This window comes from Fistularia commersonii, chromosome 30 (genome assembly GCF_037954325.1).
Source record: "Fistularia commersonii isolate RoL2024-O1a breed Wild chromosome 30, RoL_Fcom_v1.0, whole genome shotgun sequence".
Taxonomy (NCBI): domain Eukaryota; kingdom Metazoa; phylum Chordata; class Actinopteri; order Syngnathiformes; family Fistulariidae; genus Fistularia; species Fistularia commersonii.
In genome coordinates this window covers 7,583,325-7,595,416 of record NC_141313.1, presented here as the reverse complement: position 1 = coordinate 7,595,416, position 12,092 = coordinate 7,583,325, and the positions used below count along the sequence as shown (strand labels likewise).

At 44.3% G+C, this 12,092-nt stretch overlaps 2 protein-coding genes across 2 annotated transcripts; one reads left to right on the top strand and one right to left on the bottom strand.

The window, feature by feature from the left end:
• Positions 1-306: 306 nt before the first annotated feature.
• Positions 307-2,925, top strand: gpr3 (G protein-coupled receptor 3). The gene is made up of 2 exons (XM_086177835.1): positions 307-440; positions 1,251-2,925. Exon 2 carries the CDS (start codon positions 1,268-1,270, stop codon positions 2,258-2,260), a length of 993 nt encoding a protein of 330 aa, XP_086033961.1. The 5' UTR covers positions 307-440; positions 1,251-1,267; the 3' UTR covers positions 2,261-2,925.
• Positions 2,926-3,328: 403 nt separating this feature from the next.
• wasf2 (WASP family member 2) lies at positions 3,329-11,235 on the bottom strand. Its single transcript, XM_086177834.1, has 9 exons — positions 11,109-11,235; positions 9,399-9,562; positions 8,860-8,994; positions 8,478-8,631; positions 7,807-7,924; positions 7,525-7,646; positions 5,944-6,102; positions 5,250-5,746; positions 3,329-4,586 (listed from the first exon to the last, which is right to left on the bottom strand). Exons 2-9 carry the CDS (start codon positions 9,529-9,531, stop codon positions 4,429-4,431), a joined length of 1,476 nt encoding a protein of 491 aa, XP_086033960.1. The 5' UTR covers positions 9,532-9,562; positions 11,109-11,235; the 3' UTR covers positions 3,329-4,428.
• Between the last annotated feature and the right edge of the window lie 857 nt (positions 11,236-12,092).

Below are 12,092 nucleotides of genomic sequence, written 5' to 3'. Positions count from 1 at the left end.
GGGCGCGAGAGATGCCGCATTTTTCTGAATGAAATTACTCCATATACATCCACTCCCCATCACGAGCCGCATCCGCGGAGAGCCGGCGCCTGATTGGTCGAGCCTCCCGGCCGATGACGTCAGACGAGCGCTCTTGTGTCTGAGTCCGCGCGCCACAGCATCCATTCTGCCTCCGGTACGCGTGCACGAGAGAGGACGAGGAGAGAGAAGAGCTGCTGCTGCTGTTAGAAGAGGAGGAGGCAATGCCGAGTTGGTGTTTAAAAGAGCGTCGGTAAACGCGAGGAAGCGGTGTCACACCGGGACTATCTCCTTTGCTCCTCTGCAGCGTCACGGCGGACCGACACCGGGAACCCCCCGACCCCCCACTTGGAGCTTAAAAAGAGAAGGCAGGAGCTGATCAATACAAGCCTCTGCAAAGGAATCAGAGAAGCCCAAATAAGGTAAGATGCCAAATCCGACCTCCGCGTTTAAATGGAGCGTTTGCGTTTACGAGTGCATGTGTGCACGCTTCGGCGCGTCCGGGACATCCTCTGTGGTGCAATGAACCTTAAATTGTATTATACAACCCCCCCCTCCCCCTCCCCTCCGCCGCCACCAAAGATGAGAAAGGGAGGCAAAAAGAAATAATTTAAAAAAAAACAACAAACATGACATCGAAGTCATGGAATGCAATCCCGTGCAATCTGACATGCACGAAAAATCCCAAGCAGCAGGTATCGCAGCAGCTCCCCAATGCACACAATGAACTCGCACAACACGTGAGGAATCTGTTCGTGCTGTTTCTCCTGCTGGACAATTTAGGGAGGGAAACCCGGAGCACTGGAGACTGGCGGTGACTAATTCCTGCTCTCTAAAGAATTAAAACAAACACAAACGAATGGCCATTGAGATCCAAGTTCAGAGTGACACGAATGTGCTTTCTAATTTTAACAGCTTCATAAATAATCCTGACTAATCTGGTACTTTTAACCACCTCCTGCAAAAGCTTCATTGCACTTGCTTAAGGATAAGTCACACAAATAAAATGTAGACTGTGCGCTAAGTCACACAAATAAAATGTACACTGTGCGTAAATTTCCAAACACGACATTTTGCATGTTTCTGAAGAGGAGACATTTTCTTACTGCATGTTCTGTTCACACTGTTTATTTGAAATGGATGAAAAGAAGAGCCCGAGCTGCAAGTTAGAAATTAGATGCAAAGCTGAAAAGACACTGAAATCTGAACTTTTTCTTCTCCTTCTCCCTCAGATCGCATCTGATCCGTCATGATCCTGAATGCCTCTGACGCGGGCTGGGACGAGGCCTCGGGTGCGGACCCCATCTTCCCCCAGGACCAGTTGGGTAGCTCGGCCCCGTATGGCATCCCACCCCTCACGGCCTGGGGCGTGGCGCTGTGTGTTTCAGGAACACTCATCGCCACAGAGAACGCGATTGTCGTCACTACCATTTTGGCCACCCCGTCTCTGCGTGCCCCTGTATTCCTGTTACTCGCCAGCCTCGGCCTGGCAGACCTCCTGGCCGGTGTGGCTCTGATTCTACACTTCCTCTTCCTGTTCTGCATGGAGCCCAGAGATTGGTCTGAATTAGTGACCTCAGGACTGCTCGTAACATCCCTGACTGCCTCGCTATGTAGCCTAATGGGCGTTGCCTTAGACCGATACCTGTCTTTAAGCCACGCCCTCACCTATGGTTCGGGCCAATCCCGTCGCCGTGCCGCCCTCCTCCTGCTGCTGGTCTGGGTCGGCGCCTGCGCCATCGGGGCGGGCCCGGCCTTGGGATGGCACTGTCTGGATGACCCCGACTCCTGCTCTGTAGCACGACCTCTGACGAGGACATACCTGTCGCTGCTGTGCGGCGGCTTCTTGGTGATTGTCTTAGTAACCTTGCAATTGTACACGGGGATCTGTCGCGTGGCGAGGCGGCACGCACACGCCATTGCTACCCAGAGGCACTTTCTCCCCGCCAATCAATCTTATGCAAGCAAGAACAGCAGTGGGAGGGGCTTCTCCCGGTTGATCCTGGTCCTCAGTGTATTTGTGGGTTGCTGGATGCCGTTCTCCCTCTGGGGGCTGCTGGGAGATGCATCCAGCCCCCCCCTCTACACCTACGCCACCCTGGTGCCAGCAGCTGGAAGCTCCCTGCTCAACCCCATCCTCTACAGTCTGAGAAACAAAGATATCCGCAAGGTTCTGCTCCACGCCTGCTGCCCTCATAGATACACACAAAACACCCACATACACTACCCCGTTGATGTGTAGACTGCCAAAACCAGACCGACACACAATCTATGCCAGGCAGATCGTTGTCCGTATTCCAAAATGTACACATCATTAGGGCCGACCGAAATCAAGACCCAGAGCATGAAGTGTTGACACACAAACTCCTCCACACATACACACAACACACACACACACACACACACACACACACACACAAGTGGCACGCCTCCAAGAGTAAAATTCCTTTTGCAAATCACAATGTACTGAACTGTCCTGGCTGTCGGTTATCTTGGAAGAGCCCCGCTGTCACCATCAGGACTGAACGTACTATCTTGTGTGTACTTTGTGCCTCATTGCTCAATGTAGCTCCACTGGAATCCCAGACTGAAACAATCACAGGGATGCTAATATTAACTATCTATCCACTCATAAAATGTGGATTTAAACCATCGTCACTTTAGGACAAAAGAAAGAGCTGAGTTTTTAGATGAGCCTTTCCCAATGTAATGATTTATTTGATCCAAAGTCCAATTTTATGTACTTGAATATCTATAAAACACAATGTACTAGATCTCTGAGATTCTATTTTGCACATGCTGTTAAGGCACTTTGAAAGGTACTGACCATATGTTCGTGTTGCACAACCTTTTTGAAATGACTAAATATTTTATACTGATAAATAATAAATATTCTTTTTCTACTGAGTGATGTCAGCACTCTTGTCTTCACTGCCACTGAGGCTTTCAGTGTTTCTACCTTTCACTCCTTATTACTGTTATGCAGAGACCTGGTGCTCCCATTCCCATCATTCTCATATGTTTAGCGGCTTAAGAAAGCTTCCATGTGTCCTTTTAAAATCAGCTAAGTGTCCTTGATATGACAGTGATTACGCAAGAGCTTTTTTTCCTCTTCAAACACATTTATCTGAACCAGTCCAGCGAATTTCACACTCCCTACTTACCCGGTCAGCAAGTGAGCACTGTGAAAAGTTGGCCACTGCTGACATCGAGGATGAGTCATAGCTATAGAATTTACATGTCGTTTAACACGCTGCAGAAAAATCAAAATCCAAACGCCATGCACAAACAAAAAAATTGGTCCAAATAGTTTCTCTCATTCACTCGTTTTTTATTGAAATAATCACTTGGAAAATTTAATGCTCCAAAAGCAGAACTTTGGCTGAACGTGCTGTATCTTAAAAACAGGCAGACCTAAAATAAAAGGAACTTGAGAATTATATTTATGGTCCACAATAAACAGCAGTCATTTTAATGGTAACTGGCAGTTATTAAGTTTTTGAAGAAGCTAATCGGTGTAGATAAGCAGTAAAAAAAAAGGCACTTAAGAGGCAGCAGGCAAAGGCAAAAGGCTGCTGTCTCTGAAACAAGCACAGAGTCGGTTTGGCGACAGGAGGGTGAAGTTTGCAGGAAGCACAAAAACACATGGGTTTAAAAGCTGTACAAAATGAATCATATTTGTGTTACATATGTGCATATGTTCACTATGATGCTCTTATCAAACACCCAACACGTCTCATTATCAATATACCCCTTTCACACCGAATAATGCATGCTGACTGTGTTTAGGAGCTTTTTCATCCCTATTGCTTACAAGTCAATCGTTTCCATGAAAGCACAGGCAAAAAAAAATTTCCCCATTCATTATCTTAATGACGTGATTCGATACATAATACAAAACATACATTTTAAATCACTCTCACCTATATAATTTATGAATAAAGATGTTTCAATGTTTTACTTTATACCTACAAATACTGTGTATTTGTGTGTGTGCATGTGTAGGTACTCCTTCTGAAGTATCCTTTGCAGTTAAATGAGAAAGCAGATTAAACCTGGCACTTGGCCAGCAGGAGAGGCCACCTGGTTCTGATAGAGACGCCGACTTAAGACAGCAATGTGGTCACACAAGGCGCAGACGCGTTCATCAAAACTCACAACGCTCACATCAAGTTGTGCATTTTCTGGTGAAAACCAAAAAACAGGCATACACTCACAATCATCTTTGCACCTACTGTTGGAATCAACATGAATATATCGACGGAATGACACTGGTCAATTGTACATAGACACAGACACGTGGACCCATTCGTTACTGCTAATGCAATGTAAGTGGAAATACTCTTAGAATGTTTAGCACTAGAAAAGGAGAGACGTCAATGTGGTTGTGAAGTTGAAAAGGGAGGATTATCACTCAGACCATTCATCGTCGTCAAACTCAGAAGAGTCATCCTCGCTGTCACTGCATTCGACAGCTATGCGGCGCGACAGGATGGCAGCCACGTCATTACCGAAATGATCCCTCTTCTCTTGCTCCCGCTGTGCCTCCACTTTCCGGAGGTTGAAGCCTAGGAGGGAGAAAAGGAGGGTGGTAATTCATGTGTGTGCCTGACAGCACCTGGATAACACTTTGCAAATCATCTGCTCCTGTGGTCAGAGATGAGTCTTAAAATTGGTCAACAGCGATTTCATTGTTCCCATTAAACCTGATCAGTAAAAGATGTGCCAAATTATGTTACTCCCAGGTGGAAGAATATTTTTCCTGTTTTTTTTTTTTTCTCTTTAGATCAGCGGCACCTGCTTTTGAATACCAATATGCTGTATCTTATTTACAAATGTGTGGAAGTGAAAAACATTCAGATATACCAGCAGACACCTCTGCAGGATTAAAATGTTGATTTCAACAAATTACTGCTGAATGCTCTGCAACAACTACACAACTCTCACATCAGACAGAGACCGGTTTTGGATCAGGCGGACGTCTATTTCACTTCAGAGGAAACCGGCAAGGGCTGCAGCAAACAAATATTTCCTTGATTAATTCAAAAGCTGATTGGTTAATAAAAAGTCATCGATCACAGTGAAAACTTAATCAGTGCTCATGATTACATCCTGTTAGCCCAAAGTTATACAACACACTGTCACACAAAGGTAGAGGAAGCATTAAATATTCCTATTTGCTTCACTTTAGTCCTCAAGAAACCATTGGGCTGTGGTCTGTGTGGTCTCACCTTGCCGAATTGCCTGCAAGAGGTCACTACGGGCGTCGCTGGCCGGCGCTGGCTGTGGTTTGGGAGCAGAGCTGGGTGCTGCTCCACTGCTGGAGGGAGCAGGTGGTGCAGGGGCAGAGGAATCAAAGGATGGAGGAGGAGGACCGGGGGGAGGTGGTGGAGGCGGAGGAGGGGGTGGACCACCACTTGCGGGCATGGGCGGTGGAGGAGGAGGAGGAGAGGTGGCAGCCATAGCAGGAGGAGGAGGGGGAGCCGGAGGGGAAGGATAAGCGGTAGGAGAGGAGGACAGGGGAGGTGGAGGAGGTGGGGCGTCAAAGCCAGAGGGAGGCGGAGGTGCCCCAAAGCCAGATGGTGGAGGAGGTGGAGGTGCAGGGGGAGGAGAGAGGTTAGGGCGATTGTTGCCCATCGAAGTGTTGATAGGGGGAGCTGGGGGAGGATGATTTGGACTCAAGACGCTGACACGTTTCTGGGTTGGTGCTCCATGACTATCGTTGTATCTGGAAGTAAGAGAGGTCAGAAAACAAAGTTTAAGCGTCACTTCCTCTGCTGGCACGCAACGCTTTCAATGTGTCATCAGTCACAATACTCAGTGGTGTCAGTCAAAGTGGAAGGAGGCAGCAGGAGTTGAGGTTTTGCTCTAATTGCCGAGCTGCAGACTCCCAGCTTGTGGGCTTGTGCGTGAGATGCCACTTACGCCATGTCTGGAGGCGGTGGAGGCAGGAAGTCATCAGGGCCAGGCGGAGGGAGAGGAGAGCCTGGATCATAAATGTATGAGTTTGTGCTCAGCTCAAGACCTTCGGAGGTGAAGCCGTCTCCAGATCCAATACTGCCATTGAGACCCTCACAGGAATTCCTGAAAACAAATTCAAGGAATAAGACAGAGGCTAGAATTAACTGTGTGAAATGAAAACATACCCCTTCAAGTGACACTGATAAGGATTATTTAACATTTTAAAAAAGGTCATGAGATATGCATTTGTAATAAAAAAAAATGTATAAAAAAAAAAAAAAAACATCAGAGAAGGATGTAGGTAGAAAAACAAACAGTAACAGATAGTATGTTATGTATGTGATGGTAGCAGTTCAAGAAACTACTGAATATAGCTAACCACTTGGTGCTGTAGCACTTAAACATTTTTACGTCGTCAAAGAGGAAGCCCCTCTGTGTGGATCAATCATATCACGCAAAAAACACAAGTGAATTATGTGATCGCTACCCCTGAACTGTAACCAATTTCACTTGGGGTTTGTTTCTTGCTAATTCAAATGTAATTTTTTTACTGATTTTATAAGTTGAACTTTGACTGATTTTCAGGTTATTTTTTGTTGACGATGTTGACACTTTGCTTATTTTAATGCAGATTATGCTTAATATCCTGATTACAAAAACAGGGATTTATTTGCCAGGCTAATTGTTTAACTGGATGTGCTTCATTAACTGTGCTGATTTTGCAAACAGACAGTGGAAAAATGATGGTACGTCTAGTCTGTAGTTCAAAAATCAAAGTCACACACAATACGTAATTAGACAATTCTATGCTCTTTCAAATGCTGCATTCAATTTAGTGCATTTACCTTTTTGGTATATTTCATTTACAATTATTAGCTATTTATATGATTGCAGGCATCCCTCTATGATACAGGTGAAGGTAAACACAAGGATTGTTGCGGTTGCTGTTGTTCAAAGAACAACAACGATCGATTCACCGCACCCTGCTTAGACCAGTCAGCATACACCCAATGTCTATCGCAAAACAGGACATACCAAGGACTGGCATTCCCCTCGCCAAAAGATTGGCTGATAGCATTTGAGGAAGTGGGTGTTAGTTCTGTAAACACATACTTTACGACGTTACATTCTCACAAGAATGCACACAAATGCTACTTGAGAGTACTTACTAGGCTGAATTGTCCATTTATGGCTTTGGGTGAGAAACAAGTACATAGAAAAGGTTTATACCTTCAAATTATTTAACATATTTTCAAATAATAATAATAAAAATATTTACCACAGATTGATAAGACTCTAAAATTGTACTAAGAAATTTATGAAGAAATTAAAATTAATTACTGGGAAAAAAAATGGAACAAATCATTATGTGATGAGAAAACCAAAACTACATTACGAAGAAATACAGAGCTTGGTTCAAATCTTTGTGCTGTGTCTCAACTCTGTTGTTGTACAAGCATTTGAGATGGAAAGTGAGGGGAGCAGGAACTTGTGGTGGGGTCAACTCAGTGACCTCAACTGGCTGCAATTAATCTCTTTACTTACATCATTTCATTCTTTGGAACCACAAACTCCTCTCCCATCTTGCGGCGTTCCCATTCCTCCTTTCTGGTTTTGATCTTACGAGGATTGAGCGTCCGCTGATTCAAAAGGTCTTTCTTCTCTTTCTGCTCAGAGAGGAGACATTGAGAAAATTTCAGATGTGTCTCTTGATTTAAATACTTTCGGAATATAAAAATGTCAGCAATGGTCATAGTTTTTCACGTCTGTGACAGCTACGTTCAAGCCGCTCTGCATGTGCAGTATACTCATATATGAGAGTCTCACTCTGTGCTTTCGCTTCTCCTTCATGATGTCCTTGGTATCCTGCAACATCTTCTCCTTCCACAGGTCGAAGAAGTAGGAGGGATCAGTGTAGAACTTCAGGGCCTCCCTTCCATCCTCCCTAAAAACAGACAACAGAACATCATTCATGTGCCTACTTCGCTTTTTGAGAAAACACGTTTATCTGTGTCAGAGTCAAAGTGGAGATTTACCTTTCAGATTTACCATACTTAAGGTTGACTTCAGTCACGGTCAAAGAGAGACTACAACATCATTTGACAGCCTTACAGAGGAGTGTAGTTACGGATTAAACACACATGTGTGACAACCTCCTGCTGTTCTAACTATCAAATTAATTGGTCAGATGACACATCTGGCTTCATGCAAATATACATTTGGAGTTTCACTGATATATGGCAGCTGTCTCCGATATGAATTTGTGGACTGATTTTTTTAGTCCACCAATTACTCACACAATTTATTGTCTTCAATTAACATACTGATCAGTTTTGGTGGTGGGACAAAACACAGAGCTAAGAGAAAACCCTTGCAGGCACCAAGAGAAAATGCACACTCCACAGAGAAAGAACCCAGTCGGCGCTAGAGCCTCCTATTATACACTGGTGAGGGCACAGAGCAGCATGAGTCATGAGTGTTTGTTTGTTGGCACCTACCGGTACTGGCTGAGGTAGTTGAGCGGTGGGGGCGGGTCACATGTCGTGTAGGTGTCCTGTACAGGCATCGGCAAGGACGGCCTTGTGAACAGCTGCTGGTCCTGAGTCAGGCTGCTGCGGAAGGCTTTGCGAGTAGTGATGGCCTGCAGAGAGACTGTGAACAGAGAGAATGATGAAGAAAATCTAATTCAGCTTTGACTGATCTGAAAGGAAAGATCTGATCTGCTTGGATAATCTATTTGACTTTTTAACAGACGGAATTGATAAATCCACCAATCTTGGGTAACTGCCCGTGTCTGTGATTTTTTAACAGTTTGGACACCTGATTTGTGATATCGCATGTATTTAAACTGATGACTATTAGTGGAGTGAAGGTCCGTACCCTCTTCTTCTTTGGGATCCAGTTGGGTTACTTTCACCTGTAGACGATCCACTCTTTCGCCCAGTGTATTCACCCGGAGAGCAAATGCTCCTGCTTGCACAAACAGTTCTCCAAACACATCTTCTGCATACTTACCTAAAAATCAGAGTTAATATTCATGAAGTACAATCACATGATATTATACAATAAATATAAACAAATTAAGTGTGGTTAAAATAAAAACCAAAATAGTATGACTACAGAGAAATGTCCTTGACTCATTTATCTCCCAATGTCCATTTAGATATGTAAAAATTACATCACTGATACATAAGATGAATAAATAACCCCTGTGTATCCCAAGTCTAATGCAGAACATATTAAATTCATTTTGGATGTGTTTACATATCATACTGTACTTGTTATTTATGTTACCCAACATATTTAAACTCAATTGAAGTACAAACACTCATGTGCAATGCAAACACACACACACACACAGAAACACACGCACGCACACGCACACGCACACGCACACACACACACGCACACGCACTCACTGAGGCTTCCAAGCTGGCGGATGATATTGGCCAGGCTGATGTTGGTAACACATTCCAGCTCACTGCGGATATTGGTGGGGATGGTCTGGCGACACACGTGTCGCGGTTCTATATTCCGTGTAATCAAAGGCATGGTGGGGTCTGGTTGTTGGGGTGGACCAACCCTGTCGTTGAAGAAGAAAATTACGTGACGCAGAGGTAAGCAGAATATGTCAGGCTTTTGTCATCAGTAGTATTACATTTACCAGGTAAAATTCTTCACGTTTATTGGGAAAAATGTTTAAATTTGTGGATCTGCTGTTCTTTTTAGAGTGACACAGACACTGAAATATAATCGAAGTAATAGACAGACATGCTCATGTGACAGACACATACATATAAATAAACGCCAAGTCAGACAGGGCTAAAGCAGAAGCAAAACCCCAGCCTTGCACTGCTCAGCACATAACCAAATTCTCATGTCTACCCACTTTGTGAGCAAACAAATCTATGTGATAGACTCAGACTGTTTAACTTTAATTTGAGTAAATCTGCACAGCAGGAGTAGTTAATGGACTGTGAAAGCTCATTTCTGCCATGATCCTTTAGGGAATGGGGGTGAACTGTGCAATCATGAAATTACAGCAAAAAATAATAACACATTTGCAATCCTGTCACTCAGCAACAGTGACAGGATTGCCATAATATTGCAAAATGAGGCTGTAATATACATGATATGATAAAAAAGTTGATATAGAAGCAGGTTTATAAAAAAATCTGCCTTTGTCAAAGGTGATGTGAGGGTCTCTCCCATCTCCAGTGAATCATCCAGTGCTATGGAGGGTCCAAACTCTACTATGTCATTGGGGGGATCCGGACCCCCATTTGGACCAACCACACCGTAAAAAGATACGCGGCCGTAGCGATGGCGTCACATCCCTGAGAGAATCAGTGCGCCTTTCGCACGCAAAAACATGGGGAAAAATGTCTCACGCAAAAACACACTGACGCGCACGGGCGCGGTCACGCACAGACGAAAAAAAATAAAGAGGCACAGCTCAGCTCCTCCGAAACTACTGCCAGTGGAGGCGGCGGGGTTTAGCCCGTCTCTAAGTATAGCACGCAGCTCCTGCTCTTTCGGTTGCCTAATTACAAGTGTTTCATGTCATTGGCGGGGCCTCGGAGGCCGGCAGAGTAGTCTCCTAAATACTTTCTACTTTTTTCCCCTTTCCACCCGTCCCTTGGGGGTGACAGGCATTTCAGATTGCGCATTCCCACCACGAAATATTAAGATCGGCTGTCAAGATCACTCCTTCATTCATGAACAGATGAACCTGTTGCAACTTTGATGGGTTGAGGGGGGGGGGGGGGGGAGAGCTGCGCCCTGTGTGTTTGAATGTGCGTGTGCGTGTGCGCATTTACAGTGAATGTGTCGCGGTGAGGCAACAGTAAACCGCCCGGGACAGTCGAAGTGACACACTTAGATGTCTAACGTCTTGAACAATCTCGAAACCGTGTCCCCAGTTATTCCATACAGTAAAAACTATCGAAATCTAACTTCCCACGACATAAAGCTAGCTAAAATTGGCTAAAATTAAACTTAGGATCACGGCCTTGTCAGAGCAGGAAGTAACTTGTAAGTGCCTCGTATCTCGAAGGAATAACAAAACTAAAGCGATTTTAAACCTTTCGACAAATGAAAACGACGTCGACCAACTGCAAGTTACCTACCGTCAAAACGGCGAACGGTCGACCCTCTCTTGGAGTTTTTTTCTTTGGTTTTCCACCAAAAGTTTTCCACAGAAATGTTGAGCGGTACAGGAGTATGCGAACGGGTAGAGCAGACCGCGAAGGTCCCGAGTTTGCGAGCTCCTGATTGGACGACCAGCAGACTTGCTCAAAGTCAATTGGACACCGTAACTGTCCATCTCGCTGCTGTGGCGGAGAACAGAATGTTGAATTGTCAACGTAAATAGCGCAACTCCACCCCGTTCAGAAGCGAACATCTGTCCGTAATTTGCGTAGCGGAGGACGGAGGGCGGAGGCATGCGTGCATTCCAACGTGCGCTTCAGCGAGTTGGAACGCGTCCGCGGAATGAGCCGCGTTGGGTTGTTTGGAGACGCGCTCACAATGCAGAAACACACTTGATCTATCTCCTTGTCGAGAAAGTTACCAAAGTCTAACTAGTTAAGATTTTTTTTTCAGAATATATCTGAATTTTCTCACTGAGTCTCCTGCAGCGGCCAAATCTTGCCCAGAATTTCCTAATCATTTTATCCGATCATGAATGTGCAATTTTCTTGTTAATCTTTATTTTTAACCAACTTCTTGCTGATTTACTAGGTAATTTATAGCTCGCATATTTCCTCTTCCTCTTCCTAAAAATATATACAATGTCTTTGTGACTTGCCTGTGCAGTTCTTACTTCCATGTCAGTGCAAAAGAAGTGAGAAGTATTTAACAAATAAATTTATTATGTGTAACCTGTTACCTTAGCTTAAAAACTACTGTTAACAAATGTATAACAATAAATTCAGTAAGCCCACATGCAGTCATATGTGGAGGAATATATTTGTTTGTGTGCAAACGTGTGTGTGTTTAACCAACTGTCAACAAGGTAAACAAAACTTGAAACAATTATATTCATGTTTTATACTACTTGTATAAAAACATTCAAAGTATGAAGTTTAAAAATCACTTGATCTTACTGACAT

Coding starts and splice junctions, on each gene's coding strand:
- gpr3 (XM_086177835.1), top strand. CDS start 1,268: ATGATCCTGAATGCCTCTGACGCGGGCTGGGACGAGGCCTCGGGTGCG.
- wasf2 (XM_086177834.1), bottom strand. CDS start 9,531: ATGCCTTTGATTACACGGAATATAGAACCGCGACACGTGTGTCGCCAG. Junction 6,103..7,524: donor GTTCCAAAGAATGAAATGAT/GTAAGTAAAGAG, acceptor ATTTGTTTTCAG/GAATTCCTGTGAGGGTCTCA. Junction 5,747..5,943: donor CCACCGCCTCCAGACATGGC/GTAAGTGGCATC, acceptor TCTTACTTCCAG/ATACAACGATAGTCATGGAG.